Consider the following 26342-nt stretch of genomic DNA (forward strand, 5'->3'; position numbering starts at 1 on the left):
GATGCATTTTAGGCATATGTTGACAGATTTCTTTAGGCCTTTCATTTGCTTGACTTTATCAAAAATACTCCTCTCCAAAGATAATGATTTAAAGCAGTTTTGAATTTAAAGCTTAAAAAAAGACGAATGGCCAATTTTATGTGCTATTTTAATTACATCAAATGGTGATGCCTATACATTGAAGGGGATTCTTATCTCAACATAAACTCACAGTCCAAGTACTTTCTTTTCTGAACTTGCTGGGCTTTTCCCACTCATTGGTAAAATATTATTCAAAAAATTGAAAAATGCTTTGCAATTTGTTGTTTTCCTTGCTCCTGTGTTAACATTGTTGATCAATTTGGATGGACACTACTGTGTTCAACAATATTACTTGAAGGCAATAACATAAATTGACACAGTCAAAACAAGATGGCGGTCTTTATTTGTTGGTTATCCATGTAGATCTGTATTTATACTTGACGATTTCACCAGGAAGCACAGATTCTCTTCTAAAAAGAATATAGTATGGTGGGATATATTCCATATTCTGAGTATGAATAGAATTAAAATTGTGTTATCAAGACTGTCCAAAGACATTTTGTTGTCTGACAGCAGATTTCAGCCACTCACTTAAATCAATGTGCATATCTTTTTCAAACCTACTTATTTTGATATATGAGATAGAGAATCCTTTCTCATTCCCTGACAGCAAATAAAATGAAATTAAATAGAGTTCATTATCAATAAATAACTTTAAAAAACAGTGGTCTATTTATGAGACACCAAGATTGCTGGCTGTAATAGCAGATTTGTTACACCTAATATTAGGGTTGGCCCAGAAATCAGAGGCAGGTGAAACAAAAATGTATTTAAACTTATCAGTTTGAATCATTACTCAGATTGAACTGTTAGCACTCAAAATGAATTCCTTTGTCTCTCCTTTCCCAAACTATTTTTGAGTCTTCTGGAACTATCAAAATTGAAAGGCTTCTTAATGTATAATCAAGTTAAGTGTAATGTGCATCACACTTAGCTTTATGAAGACATCTGTTTGGAGTAATAGCTGCACATATACTGTCTGCTTGAAGAAAACTAACTGCATTCGAAAGTCTTCAGTTTGAGAACTGAATATCATGTTTGATTGGTTTTTTTTTTGAACATGTAGCTTGTGTATTTAAATCCTCCATTGCAGTGTACCTAACGAAACTATTTGGAGGAAATTAGTAACCATTCTAGTTTATTATCACCAATACCAGGGTTTTTCTGGTATTGGTGATAATAAAGACCTTGGTATGAGGTCTTGAGGCCTCACATAATTCAACTGCTGAGTCAATACATTGTATTTTCTATTTGCAAAGGAGGTGTTCCATTATGGAGCTCTCAATCTGATGCAATCATGTGTGTTCTTCCAAAATGGTCTGAAGTTGTCATTAGTAGGGAGGTATCGGGCCATCTTTTGCACTGAAAATCAATGTGAGTTTCAAAAATGTCATTATTCTTAAACAAAGAACAAATGCAAACAAAAAAGACTATTATATCCGTCAATTTAAATCGATAAATATAGTTCAACATTATTATTTGTTTTCTCATTCTAATTACAGTTGAGTCTCCCTTACTGTAGCTTAACTGCTTTAGACTTGATGCTTTTTTTTTTTTTTTTGGGGGGGGGGGGAGTATGGAATACCCATATTTCCATATACATAGTGAATGAGGAATGGGGGATTAGTCACACATCCAGAACCCACTGAGTCTTCCCTCATGGAAAGTACCCACTCCCCCCTTCCTATGCTGTCAAAATAGTCAGGAAAGGAGAGGGATATCTGCTCATTCCCATGGTTTTTTTTCATTCTCTCTGCACTAGATACAGGGCATGGGAATCAGGGTAGCTCCATGCCGATCTTCACAGCCCATTTCCAGGATGCATGTCCTGCTGCATATTACCATTGGCTGAGTAGAAGGTGAAAGTTTGGAAGTTTCTGTGATGTCAGTTTTTTTTTTTACTGGGTCTTGTATAAGCAAAGTCCTCCACTCCTTTCCCATTGGAGTTCTTAGAGAAACCATGAAGCTGGATGTGTGAGTAGCCCCTTTTCTCAAAGGCAGAAATGGGTGTGTGGCTGGCAGCAAAAAGTTTGTAGTTATGAAGTATTTCAGAATACGAAAGGCTCAACCCTAAAAAGAAAATTATCCAGTTGTCCATCAACATATAGCCACAGTGGTTTATATTGCTGTCTTTCAATACCATTGCTTTTATATTGAGCAGGGTTTGTCTAATGTGGGAGATCGGTAGTCTTCAAGGAGCAGCTAATGTGTAAATGATCAGACACTTAGAGGTAGGAAATGTGGGCCTTTTCACAACATGCAGTGAAAGCACAATGGTTTCACTTTAACTGCCATGGCAACATTTCATGTAATCATGGAGTATTTGGATTATAGAGGGCTGTTTAAGAATTTTCTGCCAAAAATGCTTCACCAAACTGCTGACTCTAAGAGTCCATAGAACCTTGTCATGGCAGTTAAATCATAGTGATATAATTATGTAGTATGAAAAGATATAGTTGGAAAGCCGTACAATATAGTTAGAAAGCTGTATATTTAACTGCATGAATTATCTCAATGTAAGTTTTACAGCAGAGTAGAAAGCAGGTAGGTTTCCTTATTATGGATGTCGCCCACAACATGCTTAAGCTTAGTTACATGTGTTTCATTCATTTCAATGGCCCCAGAATAATTTCAGACGATTACCAGATTCATTTTCTTATGTGTGTTGGAATCTCACCCTAATTATGCTCAGGTTCAGCCCCCTTGCAGGCTTTTTCAGCATCGGATAACAATTCTAGACAAGCAGATGGATTGAATGGCAATATTACATTGTATTGTTGAAGGCTTTCATGGCCAGAATCACTAGGTTGTTGTGAGTTTTCTGGGCTGTATGGCCATGTTCCCAAAGAATTTTCTCCTGACATTTCACCTGCATCTATGGCAGGCTTTGTCAGAGGTTGTGAAATCACAACTACTCAATATTACACTGCTTTGTAGTCTTTTCAAGAGGAAGTCCAAAAGTTTTTATCCCAGCTGTGGAGCTCTGAGTGTGTGCAAAATCTTGTTCAAATGTCTACCACTGATATCCAGCTGTGATGGAGGGAGGGGAATAAAGACATAGGTTGTGCTACTTCCATTTTCAGTAACCCCTACTCTGGAAAATTGTTTAATTTTTCTTGTTGCCCTGTAAATACTGTCTGCTCAGAAACAGAGTGCTGAATTTCAAAAAGACTTTGACAAATATTTCTTAAAGTAGTTCTATAACTGTGAGTCTTCCTCACAATCCTCTGGGCCCATCCAGGCAGGCCCAAAAACTGGGACCTGTCATGGTTTTACTGCCTCCAGTAAAACTTAATTAATTTGGATTGAATCAGGGTTTCCTAAATCATATTAGTAGCCACAACTGGAGTAACCCTACTTAAATCAATTATTGCATAGTAAGTCATCTTCAATTCAATAAACCCTTAGCAGAGCATAAAGAACCACATATGCTAGACAACCCCTATGTAGAATAACAATATTGAACAATACATGTGGGAATACAGTTGGATTGCGGAATGGTGAGACTTCAATCTGCATTGTTGCTACATGTAAAATGTTCCATTTGTAATGTTCCCGGAGCCAAAGGAGAAGCAACACAGTGTAGGTGAAGAAACTACAAGATACCCACCACAAGATGACCAAAGGGAAATGTTCAATATGGCACAGGCAGAAAGAGAAAAAAAGGGCAAGCACTTTCCATCGAAATGTGCCATGTTACAGGTTGCATGATAGTACTTCTGTCATGGCTTCCTGAATGTGTCCATTGCACAACATTGTGTTACGTAATAACTGCCTGCTGAATTAATTTGTGGCAGTGGTGAGCTTTCCATACCATATGCCCAATCCTACTCTTCTATTGCTTCCTGAATTCAGGTCAGTCAATTGATTCAATGTATCTAGTCTAGTTGGTAAGATCAATGGGATTCAGGGTTTTCTACATTGTTATTTGCCAAAAATCCATCTCATTCAAATATTGGAAGTTTCTAAAGAGCCCATGTTGCTTTCTGCCCTTTTTCAAAGTAAACTGTATGTGGCATGGGTCTGGCAGAGTTACTATGTAACTCAATGCTTCCATCTCAGTTTTGCTCACAGAAATCCATCCAGTATCTTTGTTATGTTAGCATCCCTACTGGTTTTGTAGTTTATATCCCTAATGCAAAAGGATGTCTGGAGATATAGTGTGTGGAAATCAGTATGTTAGTAAAGAAATGAATTTGATGAAAAAAATAATTTGAGCAAAAGTACTATCTACAAAATTTCAGGGATACTTTTCAAACATTTCACAAAGTTTGGCCAGTATATCAAAATACATTTGTGTTTTTTTAAAGCAAGGTACACGAATGAGCAGGTGTATAATTTCTTTATTTATCGAGGCAAGTTTGCAGTTATTGTAATGCAACCATTATAACTGGCTCATTAATCAGAAAATTATACATTACCAGAAAACTGCAGTAAAACTCAATCACCAAATTATAACTTGCAAGGTGTTTGCTTTTTTAAAGGAATTCACTAAGATTGATCCCACTGAATTGTAAGAGGTTTTGTTGCATCATTTTTAATGCTTTTTTGAATTATATAAACAGAGAATAACCCTTCACTAAAGTAAAATAGTAATAATATAATTGGTTAATTTGTGTTGAATGGTCATTTTCAATAAATACATACCATGTTTGTATAAAGAATGTGTGCAACAGGCAATTTTATACACCACACAGTTAATGTGCATAATTTCCAAGCTTTTTGAAGATTATAAACTGACAAAAGAAATATTTCACCTATTTAATTTTAATTCCAGGTGGTCCCTTAAAGACCTAGGTAGAACGATGTAGCTGGAAAATCATTCTTAAGATGACAGATTTGATGCCAATGCTCACAAGTGCTGATCTGTTTCTGTAAGAAAGTAGGAAAGGAAATGGATCAGATAAAGATGACAGGCAGAGAGACATGTGAATAAAAATCTCTAAAATATGCAATTGTACTTATACCTGAATGTGCTTTGGAGCATTAATAAAGATACAGGTAGAAGACTCACATTTATATTAATTCAGATTTTATTTGTGGTTACAAGGATTGTGTATGGATCCTTTCTGTATGATTAGTACATTTCAGATAGTGTAACAATGTATGCAAATAGGTCTTCACTATTCTTTGCAACCATATCTCCTCCTTCTGTAAGGACTTAAGTGCAATCCATGTTCTCACACAGAAAAAGAGGAGGAACCCATCCACTCTCACTGTTGTCTAAGACTGAAAGAATATTATTTGGCTCTCAACCACATCTGATCCACATAAACCAAATGGACTGATATTTTAGACTTTAAAAAAAATATTAATTGTGGAATAACATCCTCAGCCTCACATGAGGATAGCAGGCTTGCTTTGTAAGTGTGGGGCAAATTAGAAGAGACTAGTTTAAGAGATGTAGTGGGGATGTCATGTAGTGGGGATGTCATGAGATGAATCAGTCCTTCAGTAGAGGAGAACAGCTGGAGGTTGTCATTGGCATCATCTCCAGATCACATAGTAGCTGGAATTTTCTTAATATATTCAAGTATAAATCTACATTATACCTTCATATGTAAGTTTGTTTATTTGTTTGTTTTTGGTGGTGGGTATTGGTATTATTTTCCTTACTCCACAAATCCAAGACTCACTTCTGTGCAGCAACAAAGTTCCAACCTAGTCGTGGTCATTCTGTTTCTGGTGGTCAGCAAAGGGAAGGAGAAAGGTTTTTGGCTATATCCCCATAATCAGAGACAAACTAATAACATCATCCAGCAAGAGAACCTCAACAGATCTCAGTGCAAGATATCTTCAGTCTGAGGACATTTGGGAGACTATTACAACACAACAATGAGTCCTAGAGATGGTGACAAGAGAGCAGTAGTAGAGTTACATATTCAGGACTCATGCTGCATTCAACCATGTATGATCTTATTTATTTGTTTACATCACTTGTATACCACTTTTCTCCCCCCAGCGGGGGACTCAAAGTGGTTTCCAACATAATTATGGCAAAATTTAGTGCCTCACATACAGAAATTTAACATAATAATAACATACAATTATCGATTAAATCATAAAACATGACATCATTTAACATTAAACCATGGAATTCAAAACATCTCAATATAAACATTAAAATCACACAATCCTGATCTTGGCCACAATCAGTTATCTGAGATGACAGATTCCTGTGACTCTTGTTTTTCATTTAGTGATGGTAATCTAATGGTAAAATGCACTCTGCAACCCAAATACATTGTATTGTCACTGAGTAGAGCAGTGGTTCTCAACCTGTGGGTCCCCAGGTGTTTTGGTTTACAACCCTCAGAAATCTTAGCCAGTTTACCAGCTGTTAGAATTTCTGGGAGTTGAAGGTCAAAACACCTGGGGACCTACAGGTTGAGAACCACTGGACTAGAGCAAGATGAAACAGGGCAACTCAGTTTGCTTTCCAGCCTAAATGTTCCTGGCTTTCAGGTCTTCATTTGGGGAAACAGCAGCAGTGCAGCCCATCATTTGTTCAATCCAGCCTGAAAAATGTGGTGTGTGTTCTGTGAGTAAATGACTAGACAATGGGTATATTCTATTCCTCATTTGTTTTTGTAAAGGAACATAAATCCATTTGGCAAGATCCTGTGACAAAAGTGATTTCATTAGCACATTTGGAAATGTGTGGTCTCAGCTCCTTGCTACAGCCAATATTGACCCTCAAATCCTTCTCAAGGGAGATAAGAAGCCCTCCAGGTTTAATTTTCTAGTAGCACTGAGGTGCTCAGAGAACATTTAGGTTCTGTCCTGCTTGTGCAGTAAAGTTTTATTCAGACCAGTGTGTTTATTAAGAGTAAGACCATTCATACCCAGTGAGAGGAATATAGGTCCCCAAACACAATGCTGTGCTTTGTTACACTACTGGATGCTGAACACCTCACAAGTCTCTACATCCAGACCTCTACACATGAAGAGTAGGACAGCTTATTCAGAAGTCAAATCTGTGTTGATCAAAACAACCTCTGATGGCAAAGGCATGGTCTGACCTTCAGATTTTCCACAATCCTAGCTTTCAGTTTAGAGATTCTGGGTCCAGTACATGATAATACATTTCCATTAAGAATTTTAAAAATAAAATTAATGAATTTATGCACCAAGAGCAATGAGACTTCTGTAATATAAGTTTCAAAAAATAATTATCAATATCCAACATGAGATTAATTCTGAAGACTGTTAATATTTTATTAGCCCCATTTTTGAAAAGGCATAGCCTGAATATACCCCTGATAAAGATGATAGCCATCTCTGTATTGACTGTGCCCATTTATGAAAACTCTGTCCAACAACTCAAACACTTCTGAAATATTATGTACGTTAAGGCAAATGCTGTTAAGATAACATGCTTGTTATTTGAAGTCTGCTATCCTTTGATTCTCTTCCAGCTTTTTGTATCTTTTGAAGATGTTTTATAAAAGTATTTGCTCCACCCAGTTCTCTCTTTCTCTTCTGTTCTTTTTGTCTCTCTCTTTCTCTCTCTCTTTCTCTCTGTGAGGTTCACATGTAGACTGTTTTAAAGATTCCATAATAACTGTTTGGCATACCCTACAGGCAAAGGTCCAGAAACCCTTTTTGCTGGCTATAACCTCAATGACAATGAATGGCACACAGTACGTGTGGTTCGAAGAGGGAAAAGTTTAAAATTAGTGGTGGATGACCAACAAGCCATGACAGGTAATTATGAATAACGATATTTATTAGATAGCTTCAAGCAGTATATATTCAATAATAATGGTAGTAGTAAGAGTAGGAAATGCTATTGCTCCAATAGTCTCAACTGTCAATCTTCTACAAATAGCTCAAGAGGCAGAAGAGGTTTTGATGGCCAATGGTTGAATGACAGAAATCCTATGGGTATCTGATTCCTGTTGCTTATTAATTTGAACTAAACATCTGCTTCACTCCTAAAGATATCTGTAGTAAAAGGGTGTTCCAAACAAAAGTAGAGGGAGAAAAAGATGGGTCCGAGAAAGTAGGGTGTTTGGAAAAGAAGGAATTCAAGAGAATGGAGAAAAGAGAAGAGAGCCAGAGATGGAAATTATATGTTATTGGACAGAGAAAAAAAAGATTGTAATGTTTGCAGTTCACACCCTGAAAAAAAATGAAGCTCTGTAATTTCTGAATCCTGTGCAGATTGTAGCTGAGCCCAGAATTCTTAGGGGAACTTTTCCAACTCAAAGCAAGGGTATTTGAAGGGACAAAATTATTAACTGAGCCATACCACCTTTCAGTCCTCCCTCTACCTTAACTGTAGACAGTTGTTCCAAAGATAAAATAGAAAATATTCCTATGGACAGGTTGGCATCTACTAATTAGGGCATACCAGGTCTAGCGGAACTCTACACATCATTAGCCTTAAGTGGGTTGAAATTATCCCAGTGGTAGCAGCAATCAGGAAAGTAGAATTGGTGAAGTCTGTGGGTAATTCTTACTGAGCATGTGCAGTCTTTTTTATTACATTCCATGTAAAGTTTTATTCACCACATCCCCAGGTCTACCAGGTGAACGGAAATTGCTTACAAGCATCTCACCTCTGTATTGCTCTTGCAATACAGCAGAGACTTGCTTATCCCACATAAATGGGCCGGCAGAATGTTGGATAAGCGAAAATGTTGGATCATAAGGAGGGATTAAGGAAAAGACTATTAAACATCAAATTACATTATGATTTTACAAATTAAGCACCAAAACATCATGTTTTATAACAAATCAACAGAAAAAGCAGTTCAATAAATGATAACGTCATGTAGTAATTGCTGTTTTTATGAATTTAGCACCAAAACATCACAATGTATTGAAACAGCTGTGAGTCTGGGTGGGAGGCAGACTGTGTTGGATAATACAGAATGTTGGATGAGGGAAAGTCGGATAAGCAAGTCTCTGTATTACTAAATTCATGTTTAAAGCTAGTGATGAAATGTTTTTTTCTGAAAAATTGGCCCATGTCAACCTTAGTCTAGAACAGGTATCCTCAAACTATGGCCCTCCAGCTGTTTGGGCCTTCAATACCCAGAATTCCTGACAATCAAACAAGCTCATTAGAGCTTCTGGCAGTTGGAAGCCCAAACAGCTGAAGGGCTGCAGTTTGAGGATCCCTAGTCTAGAACAGTGGTTCTCAACCTGTGGGTCCCCAGATGTTTTGGCCTTCAACACCCAGAAATCCTAACAGCTGGTAAACAGGATTGAATATTGGGGAGTTGTAGGCCAAAACACCTGGGGACCTATAGATTGAGAACCACTGGTCTAGAATGATATAATAAGATCCAAATAAGTGATAATATGTAGAAATGCATGTATAAATTTAGAATCTTATCTTTCTCCCAAATGTGATCCATGGTAGTTCATACATGATTTTTTAAAAAGGACATGGATTAAAATCTAATAATTAGATTCCTGTGGATCGTTTTAAGAATCTTGAAAGCCCCAAGTAATCTTTTCCTAGACTTTCAGAGTATTGTCAGATGTAGCCGAATGAAATCCAAGTATTTTCATAGCTTCAAAAAAAAAAAAAAAACTGGCTTGAAAAAAGTGGGCATCATTTTCCCCCCATTCCTAGATGTGAAAGAATGCTTCATTAACATTTATTTTAGTAGGACATAAGAGGCAAGTTCTGTGGCAAGTGCCTTCAATCCAGTGTTTGCTCCAACCAAATGCTCATGAAACTCCATCTCCTTCGGTCTCTCGTTTTTTGGGAGGCATGTGGCATTATGCTGAATTTGGGTTGTTGTTTGTTGCCTTTCCCGTGACTTCTTTTTCTTTCTCTCTTGCATTTTATGGCATTTCCACTGTGCTAGTTTTAATTGTTTTCAGTGCTGATGTATTTGATCGTGGGTTATTTCAGTAAGTACTTTGCATTATTCATAATGATAAACTGGGGTATAACATAAATAACAAGTATGAGTGTCCAGCATGATATTCACATGGGGATTCTTCCAAAATCTGCATCAAATCCAGCCCATCAGTAACACTGAAATATTTTCTTTCTACATAACATCGGAGATGGTTGGATCATTCTTATACAAGAGAATCAAGAAATAAGCATTTGAATCAGTGTTATGTTTGTTATATTAACTTATCACAACCTATTTTCCTTTAAAGGTCAAATGGCCGGCGATCATACAAGACTGGAATTCCACAACATAGAAACAGGAATCATAACAGAACGGCGCTATTTGTCCTCAGTCCCTTCCAACTTCATTGGCCATCTGCAGAGCCTCACTTTTAATGGCATGGCATACATTGACTTGTGTAAAAATGGGGATATTGACTACTGTGAGCTAAATGCCCGGTTTGGCTTCCGGAACATCATCGCTGATCCAGTCACCTTTAAGACAAAAGCCAGCTATGTTGCCCTTGCCACTTTGCAAGCTTATACTTCTATGCACCTGTTTTTCCAGTTCAAAACGACATCGTTGGATGGGTTAATACTCTACAACAGCGGGGATGGGAATGACTTTATCGTGGTTGAGTTAGTCAAAGGGTGTGTATGCAGCTCACAGTGAAGCGGTTTAGATAATAGTAACCATGGAAGCTACCTGTTCTGTGTTCGGAAGCAGGAGATTTGCTTAGATTGGTGTCCAGTCTAATAAGAGGGTCACTTTTTTAGACCTTCAAAGCAGACATCTTGCCTCGAAGCCTGGAAAAATCAATTATCACCAAGTGCAAAAGGAGCAGCCAACTATCACAACTTGGACCAAATCAACACAATTAATTTTATTTATTGTCAAAGGCTTTCATGGCTGGAATCACTAGGTTCTTGTAGGTTTTTTTGGGCTATAGGGCCATGTTCTAGAGGCATTTCTCCTGCCTCTAGAAGGAGAAATGCCTCTAGAACATGGCCCTATAGCCCGAAAAAACCTACAAGAGCCTAATTTTATTTATCTGAATAGAGAGCTATGGAGCACCCATATTGTCACCTTACATGCAGTCCATAAAATTGTGGCATGCACAATATAATCAGTCAGAACTAGAACAATACCACAAAAAACTGGGCTTTGCATAAGCGTTGACTCCCTAGTCAACAATTGATTCAATGGGCTTACTCTAAGGACTATTCATCCAAAGGCTTCCCTCACCTTCTGACTTCTCTCTTTTAGATGTCTTATTCTTTTGACAGACCTATATTATAGCCATGCATTGCACTTTCAGCCTTTGGTCCACAGTTTTGATCACTCTGTCTATTTCTCTTCTCTCAGTGAACTTGGCACCATCTAGTGTTTAGCATTCGCGGGCTAAAAAAAGGTTTGATTTTTTCAACAATTTCCCATTTTTACCATGTTAAATAAGCAGATGAGGCCTGTATAAAGTTACTTTATATGTTCCTTACACTCATCTTCTTTATAAAAAGTTTGAAAAGAAAGGTAGGTTGACAATGATTGAGTTCAGGGTGTATCTGGGATATCCACAACTGAGGATATCGCCCATGACTAAATAACGCTCCACTGTGATTTAATCTTCCTTCAATCTGCAAATTTCTAGCATTGCTGAGAGCAAGGCACAGAAAACCATTTACATCTAGTACGCTTGTATTTACTGTGCTGTCATTCTCTTGCTGTTTTTCCCCTACCTCTTTTCTTTTGATGATTGAAATCTATTTCTGAATGCTCAAATGTGGTGTTATTGCAATGGTAGAAATTTGGAGATTGGAGGATTTTTGAAAAAATGATTTTTATGAGTTTACTTCTAGAACCCATACAAAAAGGTAAGAACAGAAAAGGATATGCACACATAGCGCATCCTATGACAGAACAGATTACTGTTGAAAAAACTTCTCAAAAATATAATTGTTTTTCTAGAAGAATAAAACTCAGATGGAAGGAAAATTTCATGGGAAAGGGGGAAAAATACTTATTTGGGGCCATTGTTCTCATTTTGCCCCTTAACTGTTTGACAATAATAACATCAGTGAGCTGTTGTTCATGAGAAAGAATATGTGATGGAGATAAATAGACTCTCTATAAAGAGGTTCATGTTTTCCACTGGGAAATGAAAAAAAAAAATCAGGGATCAGCTAGCAAATTAACTCGTAGGGCATCTTTTACCAAAATACATTACACTATTTATCCATAACAATGACCTTTACCAGGCAACTTGGGATTTAACTGCAGCTGTTTTCCACCTGTGTTCCCCTCATTGTTCTTTGAGACAATCTTTTTAGAGGAGTTGCATATATTTCATTCCTCTAAATACAAAACAGTGTGCATAGCTTTCCCCCTCCCTGCTTTCTCATGAAAAAGTAACTTTTTGAGGCAAATAACAGACCAAGGTCACCCTAGTACTGGAGCTGCCAACTTTCCAAACTCTAAGGATTATTCCACATTCACTCATAATGTTAAATGAGGGTATAGCTGTGAACGCTGAGAAATATCCATTGTTAACTGTGACATGTTAGGAAGCACATTGGTTTTTGGCCATGGTATAAAGCAGCCAATTTAATTTCCTATGACCCTGGGGCATTCTGGCAAATAAAAACAGATTTTAGTCAGAATGCAGGGTTAGTAACATTGTGGGAAATTAAAATAGAAGGTCGCTGATGCTACTACTAAGTAAACCTGTGGAAAGTGGCACAAGGGAAACAGTTTTACTGATGTCCTCTGTCTGGACACTGGGTCCTAGAATCTTTCTGGCTAATTAGTGTGCTTGTAGTTCGGAGAGACATTCCATCCTTTTTTTGGAATATGGTCTCTATTTATATTTACATATTGACAGTTGGATGTACTAGAGTCAGAGCGGTGGAGTGGTTTGAGTATTGGATACAGGTTTGGAGAATAGAGTACAGTTAGCAATGAAAACCCACTTGGTGGCCCCGGATAAGTCACATACTCTTAGCCTCAGAAACTCAGTGACAGGTTTTGCTTTAGGGTTGCTATAAATTGGAAACAACTTGTGAGCACATAACAACAAAGTTGGATATAAAATTGGCACTGCGTTAACATGGCCTCTCCATTGTCTAGAGCTTGGGAAATCATCCATTGTTAGAAAGGTCTAGATTCCCTGATAACTGCAGGGAGAACAAATTGAAGGTTCCTCCTACCTCGAGAAACTTCAACAAAAGCAGATCTTAGGAAAGTTTCTTATTGGAATCCAACTCCTGAAATCCCCAGCCTGTCTAGTCCTGAATGTTGTAATTCCGAAAGGTAAATTCCTCCAGCTCTAATAAAAAAACTATTGTTTATTCATACCTGGATGAAGGAAATAATGGAATAAATAGGAAAAGCTGAAAAGACAAAGCCTATTCCTTCCCTCAATAATATTAAGCTAATATTAAGTAATACACAAATTGTCTATATTGATATAATATTGAGCTGCCTTCAATTGCACACTGTCTGCAAATGCATTATGTTTTTGCCATCTTCACTACATGTTTTAGCCCAAGGGATCTTTTAAAAAATCAGGTAATAAACCAGCCCATTCCTGCTCTAAATAAAGTAAGAGTTGAGATGAAGAATTGATCCTTTCCTCTGCTTTCTCCTTCATTTTCTTAAAAAAAAATAAATCTTGTCTATGTTCGCTCCCTGTTTATAGGTATCTGCACTACGTCTTTGATCTGGGAAATGGTGCAAATCTCATTAAGGGAAGTTCCAATAAACCCTTGAATGACAACCAGTGGCATAATGTGATGATATCACGGGACACCAATAACCTCCATACGGTGAAGATTGACACCAAAATCACAACACAGAGCACTGCGGGAGCAAGAAACCTTGATCTCAAAAGTAAGTGTCAATGCTCATCACAGAAATAATAGACTGGGAGGATAAATTAGGTCCTAAGACATAGATATTTCTTACATATCAGTAAAGTTTGTAATATATTCTTCATTGAGCTGCCTTCAATTGCACACTGTCTGCAAGTGTATTAGCTATACACATCATTCTTTCATTGACTAAGTGTTAAGAGAAAGATGGATTAGATGTGGTTAATACATTCTACAATGCTCTTCTGGAATGAAATTGATGTGAGAAACAAAGAGTTTGATATCCTCTATGGTTTCCAGTCCCTCATTTGTCAAGAAGACGTACATGTGCAGATATTAACAAAAATAAGTGAGTACAGAATTCTTTCTGGCAGTGAACTGTGAGATAGATAGCTAGAGACTATTCCTCTAATTTTTTTGTTAGATTTTCCTTTATTTGTACAAAGAACAAGTAGTGGTTGCATTTTAGGGCAAATCTACATAGATATGAAAACCCAGAGACACTCTGAATTGACTTCTGGCTGTCCTTATGATAGTGAGTGAATAGCCTAGGTTATCTTGGGTTAAGTAGGATTTACTCCACTGTAGACAAAGCACAGGAATGCTCCAGAATTTTCCAGGAACTCTGCAGTTTCCTGTGGCTTTCGGGTGGTGTGGACAGCTAGATCGAGTCTGATTTGGACTAGTCCACTACCTGGAGGGAACACTGTAGTCACCACCCTTTCCCTGAGCTCTTCAATTCAAGGAAAGGGGGTGGATCATGTCCATGTCATGATGGCTGGCACCAAAATGGGGGTACTATTTTGATATCAACAGAGGTGCTTGCATGACCAGGAAGAATATAAGAAGATCAGACCCCTCCTTCTTCCTGGTCCTCATTTTACTACTCAGTGTAAACTTGCCCTTAGAAATTCATTGGAGTTTGGAACCTGGCTTTTATTTCAACTCGTTGCATCAGTGATCTTCGGGTATATGTTGAATGTAAGTTTTAAAATGTTTAATATGTATGAATTTTAATTTATTGTAATTTTAATGTTTATTCAGAATTCTTTGGAGGAGTTCATGCATTTGTCTAGGCAAGAAATAACAACAGGAAACCTGATGCATCTTGAAAGCATTCAAGTTAGAATGCTTGCAAAAAAGGAACACATCTGTTCAAGTGCTCATAAACATGATTAATGCAAGCTCAGCAAAAGTGGTAGCAGGTTTTCCCAGGAATGCAACTTTTCCATTCAGAAATGAAACTAAGGGCCCATCCAGACAGCCCCTTTATTGCAGAAACTTCCAGAATAAAAAGTGTGCTGTCCAGATGACTTTCTGGTTAACCCGCAATTAATTCACCACAAACCAGAAAACCCTGGTTTGTGGTGATTTAATTAGATAGTGGATTTATTCCGTGCCTTCTTGGAAGACATGGAATAAACCCACTACTTCCATTCCCGCAGTTTTCCAGGCTAAATTAGTCCGGAAAACTGTGGAAATTCTACCGCACCTCCCCCAAAGCCCCCAAAGCCCTTTAAAAAGTGAAATAAACTTACTCAGCCTCCATTACAGTTTTACAGGAGTTCTCCCGGTGCGTAGAAATGATGTGCCAGGAGAGTGAGGGGGGGGGGGGAATTGCTCCGCACCGAGAGAGCTCTGGCAATACTGTAATGGAGTCAGGGTAGATTATTTTATTTGTAAAATGGGTTTGGGGGCTTTGGGGGAGGGTCTCTGGATCTTCTCTTGAGCCAGTACTGGAATAACATCTGGACAACCACCCCAAGAAGTGCATGCTTTCTAGAGTGGGTGTGGATAGGGGCCCAAGAACATCCACGAATAAAGTATTCCAGACATTCCTGGAATAAAGTTCTGTGTGGAAGCGCCCTGAGGCCCCTCTCACACAGCTTTAAAAAAATCCCTTATTATTTGCTTTAAACTCGGATATATTCCAGTTCAAAGCAGATTTTGTGGGATTTTCTGCCTTGATATTCTGGGTTTAATGGATATGTGGAAGGGCCTTGAGAGCCATAACTCCAGAATCCCAGGATCCCAGAATTAGAGCATGGTGGCATGTTCAAGACCATTATCATACTTTTGTTTACATCAGGGGTCCACAAACTTTATAAACAGAGGGCCAGGTCACAGTCCCTCAAACTGTTGGAGGGCCGAATTATAATTTGAAAAAAACATGAATGAATTCCTATGCACACTGCACATATCTTATCTGTAGTGCAAAAAACACTTGAAAATAATACAATAATTAAAATTAAGAACAATTTTAACAAATATTACTTATTAGTATTTTCAATGGGAAGTGTGGGCCTGCTTTTGGCTGATGAGATAGGATTGTTGTTGTTGTTGTTGTTGTTGTGTGCTTTCAAGTCATTTCACACTTAGGTTGACCGTGAGCGAGGGATGGGTAAATTACTTTGGAGGGCCGTATTTGGTCCTCGGGCCTTAGTTTGAGGACCCCTGGTTTAGATGGAACATCTAATGTTTCTCAAACATCTCTCATTTCAAAGATAAGTAGTGGTTGATTCACTTCTTGGAATATGGCCATGCCTTCTAAGGAAATGTGGGATGTGTTGTCAAAAATTAACTTTTTAAATCTCTGGCAAATGCCATAAATCTGGTTTCACTTCACACTATTTTGAAAGGAGAAATTTTCATGCATAGTTCACAAGTAACTCCTAAGCAGTGGCCATCAAGATGAAGGGAATGTTTTTAGGGACAAAGCCTTGTCATGTCACAGAGAATGTTCTCAGGTTGATGTTGAAAGGCCAAGTCTCTGTTTTACCATTAAACACAATCTCTTTAAGCATTAACTATAGTTGCAAAGTGTATGCCATTTCTTCGAAATGTTCCAAGTCAAATAAACGAGGAATTATATGTAGGAATGCATGCACCTTTAAGGGCAGTTCTCTCACCTTGAATTTGTCCTGAAAAGGGGGCCAGGTCTTGAGATCTAGCAAATTTGTTTATATTCCAGGTTGTTACTATAGTACGAAAAATGTACTTTCTTTTTTGTGCCTTCTTCTTGTCAATATAAATGGATATAGAGCAGAAGCAAGGATGCTTTCTACATAATCACACATATCCACGCATTGAATTACCCTAAAGCTAAGCTTCAATATGTATATGTGTCTCTTTCCACTGTTTCAAGAATGGGAGTCTCTCCCAATCCTACACAAAGGTGCTGGGGTATTGAGTAGAGATTTTTGTAATAATAATAATAATAATAATAATAATTATTATTATTATTATTATTATTATTTTACTATTCTGCCCTATATCCCTGAAGGGGCTCAGGGCAGATTCCAATCACAAAAAGGCAAAAATTCAATGCCTGACTACAACAACCAATACACACATAATAGCAAAATTATGTGTATGCTATACATAGTAAGAAAAATTTGTTTGGTTCTTATTTTTAAAGCAAACCAACCTTATCTGTACTTCCTGCTGTGTTCCAGAAGACAAATTGGAACACAATTATCCTTCAGTTGTTGAGGTTCCCTGTTTTTTTCAGTGAAGTTCTCCAATTAAAAATACTTGGGATATCGCATGCATTAACTGAAGCTGTATAAAAATAGAACCATGGGGAGGGAATTTGTATGCAAATTAGAGAGAATGGCTTCCAAAAAATTCATATATAAAGAAACATTGTACTCTGAAATGTGGATAAGAGAAAAACATCAATACAAACACACACACACATTTCCCACAGTATTTGTAGGAAACATGATCACATGTGGAAATGTAATGGAATAGACTTTTGCTTTCAAAAAATTAGAAACTTGTAATAAGCGACATCATTTTTTTTGTCCCTTGCTTTTCTCCCAATATCTTTCAGAAGTAGTCATCATAGGGAGACCGTGCTCATATATGATATTCCGGGGTCAGTATAATGTTTCTTAGTGACCAGTGCCCACAAATTACAGACTTAGCTTGAGGAACTAACAAAATTGGTAGAAAGCAGTCTGCTATCATACTCAATGGATCAAAACATGGGTTGTCAAAACAGTTCAGGATCCCAGCCAGGGGTACTCAAACTTTTAAAGCAGGAGCCTGGCTCATGGTCCCTCAGACTGTTAGGGGGTCAGACTGTAGATTGAAAAAAAAAACATGAACAAATTCCTTTGCTCACTGCACATATCATATTTGTAGTTCAAAAAAAAAATGAAAGAACAATACAATATTTAAAATGAAGAACAATTGTAACCAACATAAACTTGACAGTATTTCAATGGAAAATGTGGACCTGCTTTTGGCTGATGAGATAGTTACGTTAATTAAGACTGTTGTTGTTGTGTGTTCAAGTCATTTCAGACTTAGGGTGACCCTAAATCTAGAGTTGTGGATGGGGGTGGGGTGTAAATGACTTTGGAGGGCTGCAGCTGGCCTGCAGCCTTAGTTTTGGGACTCCTGGTTTAGGCACAAGAAGAAATTCTCAAAAGATCAAAAGCAATAACTAAAGAGATGAACACCAAAACAAACAAATAAATGAACAAACCTTCAGGATACTATAAAGCAGGGGATTTCTATAATACCAAATAAATTGAACTGTTGTTCTTCAGCAAAGACAGAGACTACATCTATACTGACAACTAAAATCAGTTTCACACAGGTATTGAAGAAAGTGGGTTTTTTGCATAGGAAATCTTGGAACTATTTTGTGACCCAGATGGTAATTAATTACACAAGCCTCAGAGCACTGATACACATTAAGGGCTTTCTTTTGCACACTTTTGTGGAAGTTTGTGGTCTAGTCACTGCAGTTTGAGGCTAGATTTGAACTGCATTATAATTGGCTGTGCTGATTTATAGCCACATGTAAGGCATAGCTGGCCACATTATCCTAGCACTTTAAGCCAGGTGATGCACTTGTCATTGCTTTTGTTACTGTCGTTTTAGTATGTGACACTTTAAGAGATCAAGGAGCTTAGCCTTCAACTCCCTCTTTTCAATGTCAACATAGGATAAGCTAGGTTCTGTTTCAAGGGCTGCCAGCCTTCTCTGGTTTTGAGTAGCAACTATTAATATTTTCCTCTTCCTCTGTATGGAGGCCTCCTCCAGGTCAACTGACCCAACGAGATCAGGCATCTTCAAACTGCTGCCCTCTGGTTGTCTGAGAACCCTTCCACACAGCCCTATATCCCAGAATATCAAGGCAAGAAATCCCACATTATCTGAGAGTGGACCTGAGTTCAAAGCAGATATTGTGGGATTTTCTGCCTTGATATTCTGGAATATAGGGCCGTGTGGAAGGGCCCTGGGCCTCCAACTCCCAGAATTATTGAACAAGCTGGCTAGGGGTTCTGGGAGTTGGAGACCCAAACAGCTGGAGAGCCACATTTTAAAGATACCTGATCTAGATGTTTGTGGTCACAAGTCTCATAGGGCCCTTCCACACAGCCCTTTATCCCAGAGGAGAGTGACTAAAATGATAAAAGGTCTGGAGAACAAGCCCTATGAGGAGCGGCTTAAGGAGCTGGGCATGTTTAGCCTGAAGAAGAGAAGGCTGAGAGGGGATATGATAGCCATGTATAAATATGTGAGAGGAAGCCACAGGGAGGAGGGAGCTAGCTTGTTTTCTGCTTCCTTGGAGACTAGGATGCGGAACAATGGCTTCAAACTACAGGAGAGGAGATTTCATCTGAACATGAGGAAGAACTTCCTGACTGTGAGAGCTGTTCAGCAGTGGAACTCTCTGCCCCGGAGTGTGGTGGAGGCTCCTTCTTTGGAAGCTTTTAAACAGAGGCTGGATGGCCATCTGTCAGGGGTGATTTGAATGCAATATTCCTGCTTCTTGGCAGGGGGTTGGACTGGATGGCCCATGAGGTCTCTTCCAACTCTTTGATTCTATGATTCTATGATTCTATGAATATCAAGGCAGAAAATCCCGCAATATCTGCTTTGAATGTGAGATTTTCTGCCTTGATATTCTGCAATATAGGGTTGTGAGGAGGGGTTCGTAGTCTTTACTATTAGCTATGCTAGGTATTGTGGCCCAAAATATCTGGAGGATCAAATATTTTCCTATTGTAATTATCCAAGGTGCACAGATTCATAGTGATAATATGAAAAGAACTGTTTTTCTTAGAAGTGAAAAACTACATATTTTTAATAGATTATTTTCTTCCTAACATGCTAGCAATAGATTAAAAACCAGAGACACCAATCATAAAGTTAAAATTCCATGTACAACGATTCCTAAGTTTGTGTTTACAAAGCCAGCTTTTAAGCTAAAGATAATGAGCTGACCTTGGCACTTTGTTTCAGCATGATGTGAAGTTCCTCATATCATTTTGTACCATATAAATTATCACTGTGATCAGAAACGTGACTCTAAAAATAATACTTCCACATCTTAGACTTCAGTGTCAGAGATATTAATTGCTAGGGGTGTGCTTTGTATCTCCTTAGCAGAACTTTCAGAAGCTCAGTATTTAATGCACGTGCATCTGGAAAGTTTAAATATTTTAACTTTTCTTTAACTCCAACAACAGCAAAGTCCTAGGCCAAGATCCAACAAGGTGAAACACAGCCTAAATGTTCCATGTATAGATCTTTGAAATAACTCCCCCATCACTACTGCCAGGACTCATCATTTTCCCGCAATAGCCCCTATTCTATGGTTATTCTGTTAAAGCTGGAGATCGTACAAGGGAGAAATGGGAAAATATCTATTTTTCCCTCTTAGCCAGATGAAAATTGAGGACATCTTAGATGAGATCCACTAGGGTTCTCCAGGGGTCTCTGCGAATGATGCAATCGGTTTACATATGGCTATGGACCTTTCCACACAGCCATATAAGCCAGAATATCAAGGCAGTATCTGCTTTGAACTGGGTTATCTGAATCCACACTGCCATATATTCCAGTTCAAAGCAAATAATATGGGATTTTATTCAGCTGTGTGGAAGGGGCCTATGAGAGCATAGTTAGCTCCATTTCTAGTCCAATCCACTCCACTCTGTTTTCCACCAGCAATGGATTGGCCACAGCATAATGGGAACTATTATTGTAAAATGGTGGGTTCTAATAGAGGTTTTTTATGCTGGCAAGGGCAGGAGAGGGTATTCACCTCCACAAATATATAAAAAGAGGCATATGCAGGTGCAATATGGATTTACAATTATAGAATCATAGAATCATACAGTTGTAAGAGACCTCATGGGCCATCCAGTCCAACCCCCTGCCAAGAAGCAGGGAAATTGCATTCAAAGCACCCCTGACAGATGGCCAATTGTGTTTGTAGCTTGCAAACTGAGGGTCAGAATGTTTTACCATTTTGTAGAAACCTTATAGACATTAAAAGACAACAGAGTCTCTATCCAGAGTCTCATAATGATATATCATAATTAATGGTATAAAATATGCAAGGAATGTACAGGGAAGTGGGAATGGAAGCACCAAAACAGCACTATAGTAATGTGTCTTCTGTACAAGTGATTAAGCCTGTTTGGTTTTCCCATTCTTATGGAATGACCTTGGCCCTTTGACCAACAACAGAAGCCATAGTGTGTTTCTCTGTTGAGGCATTACATAGTTGGTCACCACCAATACTTCCCCACACAGTCATCCGAAAAGACAAGAGGTGGAGCTGCATCTGAGATAAGAAAAGGGACCAGTTGCATCTCCCAGAATGTACTAAACTTTTGTTTTATGCCACTCTACTCAGAGCAGGGGGTGGTTCCTTTTTTATCTATTAGAGTTAAGGCACAATATTCACATTGTCCCATGAGTAAGTCAACCTAGTCTTTTTGGAATGGTTTTTTGACTTATACATGAGTATATGGTTATAAGCACAATATTTGTGTGCAGTTCTTGGCTATGATCTGGATCTAGTTTGATGTCCCAACTATAACAGACTTATGAAACCAACAATATCTACCAAAATATTATACGTTCACCATTCAGTCCTTTGTTCCGTGGGTCTAACCTGTTTGGTCTTCCATCCAGTCTTCACATCAGGATTTATTATATCTTTGTTGGCTCTGACATTATGGAAAATGCAATGAAAACAAAACATCCCTAGATGGCATTCCTCCCCCATTCTAACTAATCTGAGCACTGTTCTGAAGCGAGACTGCAGAGAGGCTTGAAGTAGCTTGAAGGCTGTTCACTCAGCTCAGTATAATTTAGTTCAGTGGACTGTTATCACCATGATTCTTTTCATTTATGAGCATTATACCTGACTTTAAAGAAACCATGCTTAATAAAAGCACTAGAGGGCACCATTATGTCACAAAATATAATTCCGGGCCCAGGCACAGGGAAAAGCAGGGCGGGGGAAGCAATCCCTGCATTTCGAGTAGACTGAAATATCCAACCTAGTTCCTTTGTTTTCTCTGCATTCCAAATTCCATAATAATAACCCTTATGTGCAAAATCACATTCTTTCCCACAGGGCTTCTAACCTTGAGGCTTCAAATGGAAGCACTAAAACAAGCCTGTCGACATTTTAAAACCAAGGAGTGAAACTGTAAACACTTGTAGTGGCTGTCTTTTCTGAATGGCCGCATGGGAGCCGAGGTTGTGAGGCATTCCATGCAAGGACCTTTGGTGGGAGGCTATTTCGATCTCCTATTATACAAAATGCAGAGGCGCATTTGAAATTTGGAGGGAAAATCACTCCTGCCCTAGCTCTCTCTCATTTCCATGTTTGCGATCTTCCCTTGTCCCCATCTAAAAAGATATTTTACATTTATTAATTCTCATCTTTTTATCTAGATTTATTTATTTAAGTAATTGCTATCCTATGTTTTCCCCAATTTGCGATTCAATGAGACTTACAATATAAGTTTAACAAAAGACACTTTAAAACCATGAATAGGACAGAAAAGGATTGTTTTTTTTTTTAAGTCATAGAAAACATACTAATTTAAAACAGTTTTTAAAAAGATGTGAATTACGGTGATGATGAAAAAGGCAGTGCCAAATATGGCACTTAAAAGAGCTTCTGCAACAGGGAGTTAACACTCAAAGGTCTTTTGCAATAGGAATTTAAATATAAAGATCTACATCAGTGGTGTCCAACCTGTGGCCTTCCAAATGATTTGGACATCAGCTCCCAGAATTCTTGACCATTGGACAAACTGCCAAGATTTCTGGGAGTTGGAGTCCCAAACACCTGGAGGACCAAAAGTTGATGACCACTGATCTACACAGGTTCATTTTAAAATATAAATGTAATTCTATTCCTTCTTAGGAGCCCCCAGTGGTGCAGCGGGTTAAACAGTTGAGCTGCTGAACTTGCTGACCAAAAGGTTGGCACAGTGAGCTCCCACTATTAGACCCAGCTTCTGCCATTTGAGCAGTTCAAAAACATGCAAATGTGAGTAGATCAATTGGTACCGTTCCAACAGGAAGGTAACAGCACTCCATGCTGTCATACTGGCCACATGACCTTGGAGATGTTTATGGACAACACCAGCTCTTCGGCTTAGAAATGGAGATGAGCACCACCCCGCAGAGTTGGACACAACTAGACTTGATGTCAGGGGAAAACCTTTACCGTACCTCTATATTCCTTCTTAACATGATGGAAAAGCTAAAATGCTGAGCAGAAACCTATATACGTGTCCTTGCAGAAACAGAAAGATCTTTTGTCCAGCATTGAATGCCTGCATTCAATTCAAGACTGCAAAAGTGGAGTTGTACATATTATGCCACTGTGCATTCAGACATATATGCATATCTGCTTTTGCATTTTGTTGTAGGTAGACTATGTCATCAGTTGGAAAATGTAGACACTCAGTACAGAAACTGTGTGATCCAAACAATTTGTAGCTCCCCATATGGAGAACTTATCTAAGCAACCCATTTGCAAGTCAGATATCTAAATTACTCAAATATTTTAAAATTATTCATTCAGACGTGCCCAATGGCTCTGCAAATCTACAGCACTGCTTGGAAACTAAGACATAAATGGCACTGCTTGAAAGCTAAGAGGAAAAGGAAAAAGAAAATCTGACTGTACTGGGAGACCCAGTATTATCATTTAGAATATAATAATATTCCAATCATTTTACATCAGGTGTATCCACACTTCAGAATTATAGCAGTTTGACACCTCATTAACTGCCATATGACAATGTTACAGAATTCTGAGATTTGCAATTTTGTGAGATATTTACCTTTCTCCGCAAAGAGCTCTGGTGCCACAACAAGCAACAAATACCAGGATTCCATAGAAATGAGCTTTGGCAGTTAAAGTGCTATCAAACTGCTATAATTCAGCAGTATGTATGGTCTGCAAAGCAGCCACTGGAGTGGAAATGATTTTATTTAAAAGGTGTAATACAAAGGTGATGGGTGATGGTTGTTTATAGACATTCTTTTGGGAATACATTGTTTGCAAGCTTATTCCATTCCACCCAGCTGTTCTTTGCTATGTTTGCCACTGATAGGGGGAAAATAATCTGTCTTTTACTTTCTCCTACTCTCAGGCAAAAAGGATGAGCTAGACCAAATGATTTAGAGAAGCAACTCCCTCTTGCTGCTGGTAGAAACTGAACCGCAAATGATTTCAATTTTCCATTAGATTAGTTCATATTGTTTTATATAAGGCACCCCTTATTAATTTTTACCACTCTGTGGTATATATGTTTTCCCCTTCCAAGGTCAATAGAGAAGGCTTTTGCATGTTAGGAAGACATAAAAGCTCTATTTCAAAGACCAGAGCATAATTTGAAATGCCAAGAAAATTAACATTAGTGCAGATGAAAATGCGCTTATAGCGTTTCGTGCCCCAGTCAGTGTGCAGTAAGTTAAAAAAGTAGATGTGTTCCTGGGCATTACTTCTTCTACAGACCACTTGAAAGCACTTGCAAAATGGATCCAATAATTTTTTTCTTTCACCAGCTTCCATCATAAAAGGCCTAAAGAAAACACCTCTCTAGCATTCTAGGTCTTCCAGGGACACTCTTTGTTCCATGTCCAGCTGAAGCATAGCATCTCATTGGGGAACCTAGAAAATGCCCAGAGAAAACATTTTGGTAATAATCTGTGTTTCTCCAGCCCTCCTTCATCATACTTCCAAGGCCAATAAAAGCCTTTCAGAATGATAAAGGATAAGGGGGGAAAGGGGTGACCAAGTAGACGTTGGATTGGAAAAATAAAATACAAATTTTATTACAATTGTAGGATGCTGGGGGGGGGGGGGTGGCTATTGTAAAACCTTCATAATATAACACCACCATATGCCCAATATCTCAGCATTTCCTCTTAAGTACTCATTCAAACAAGCATGGTTTGAACATTCTCTGGGAAGAAGAGTATTCTTAGCAATAGACCCAAAATCTTTGAAATTCCCTTCAAAATGGCCTATTGTTTGCTCATTGAAAGCTGACTTTTAGATGAGTTGTATAACCCTTAAAGACTGCCATTTTAATTCTTCCTATCCAACAGCAGAACTTCATAAGCCATTTCATAAGTCTTTTCAATGCTGATGTTTTTTCCTGGAATTTGTTACTTACTTCTGTGCTTCAAAAAGCACTTAAATGTTTATATTTATTCATTTATAACATCCCTAGCAGAGCTTTTGGAGGAGAAAAATCTGTTTTTGTAACACAGCTCCTAGAATCCCCCAACCAGCATGGCTCTGAGATGCTGGGAGTCATTGTCCAAAAAGTATGTGTTCTCTGCTTTGAGTCTCCTTTAGAAGACAAAATAAAACTAATGAATGAAAATAATAAGTATTATGAACACATAGATAAAAATATACAATATTCACTGGTTTATGCATTTAAAAATGTTTCTTCATTGTCCAATTTAGTGTGACCAAGAGTAGAGAATAGAGCTGGCCAATGAATGGATTTCAATGGGATTAAAACATGATTAGGATAGACTTTTCTGGGATTTAGATGAAGAGATAGGCTTATAAAGTAATAATTGGTCTCACAGGCTGTCTACATTTATTAGAGAAAAATCACACAGGGAAGGATTTGGGAATCTCAGATTTAAACTTCCAGAGTGTCTAAATCAGTGTTTCTTAACCTGGGGGTCAGGACCTCTGGAGGGTCACGAGGGAGTGTCAGAGGGATCACCAAAGACCATCAGAAAACACAGTATTTTCTGTTAGTCGTAGGGGTTCTGTGTGGGAAGTTCGGCCCAATTCTATCGTTGCTGGTGTTCAGAATGTTCTTTAATTGTCTGTGAACTATTATTATTATTATTATTATTATTATTATTATTATTACTTTATTTGTACCCCACTAGCATCTCCCGAAGGACTCGTTGCGGCTTACATAGGCCAAGGCCTCAAAACACAATACAACAATAGAATACCTAAAGCAAATTAAAAACAGTTAAGCAGAATAAACAACAACAATAGCAATACATCGAGACACTATAAAACTGGGCCAGGCCAGAGTAATGGGTACAAGATTAAAAGTGCTGATGTGGCAGGAGGTATGTAGGATTATAAAGTAAGTGCAGTGTGCGGTGTGCAGTGATCTTAGTTCTACTAAAGTGCTTCTAGGACTTGGTATTGGAGGTTCCTAATCTGAGAAGACACATCGGAACAGCCAGGTCTTCAAGTTCT

At 38.2% G+C, this 26342-nt stretch overlaps 1 protein-coding gene across 39 annotated transcripts in view; it reads left to right on the forward strand.

The window, feature by feature from the left end:
* Positions 1–26342, forward strand: part of NRXN1 (neurexin 1) — a 1138555-nt gene that overhangs the window by 564887 nt on the left and 547326 nt on the right. For all 39 annotated transcript variants that reach the window (XM_067462984.1, XM_067462983.1, XM_067462987.1 and 36 more), the window contains 3 exons: positions 7666–7788; positions 10213–10594; positions 13639–13829. In XM_067462984.1, the coding sequence (XP_067319085.1) occupies positions 7666–7788; positions 10213–10594; positions 13639–13829 (696 nt within the window). The remainder of the gene's footprint in view (positions 1–7665; positions 7789–10212; positions 10595–13638; positions 13830–26342) is intronic.

Source organism: Anolis sagrei, chromosome 1 (assembly GCF_037176765.1).
Source record: "Anolis sagrei isolate rAnoSag1 chromosome 1, rAnoSag1.mat, whole genome shotgun sequence".
Classification (NCBI taxonomy): domain Eukaryota; kingdom Metazoa; phylum Chordata; class Lepidosauria; order Squamata; family Dactyloidae; genus Anolis; species Anolis sagrei.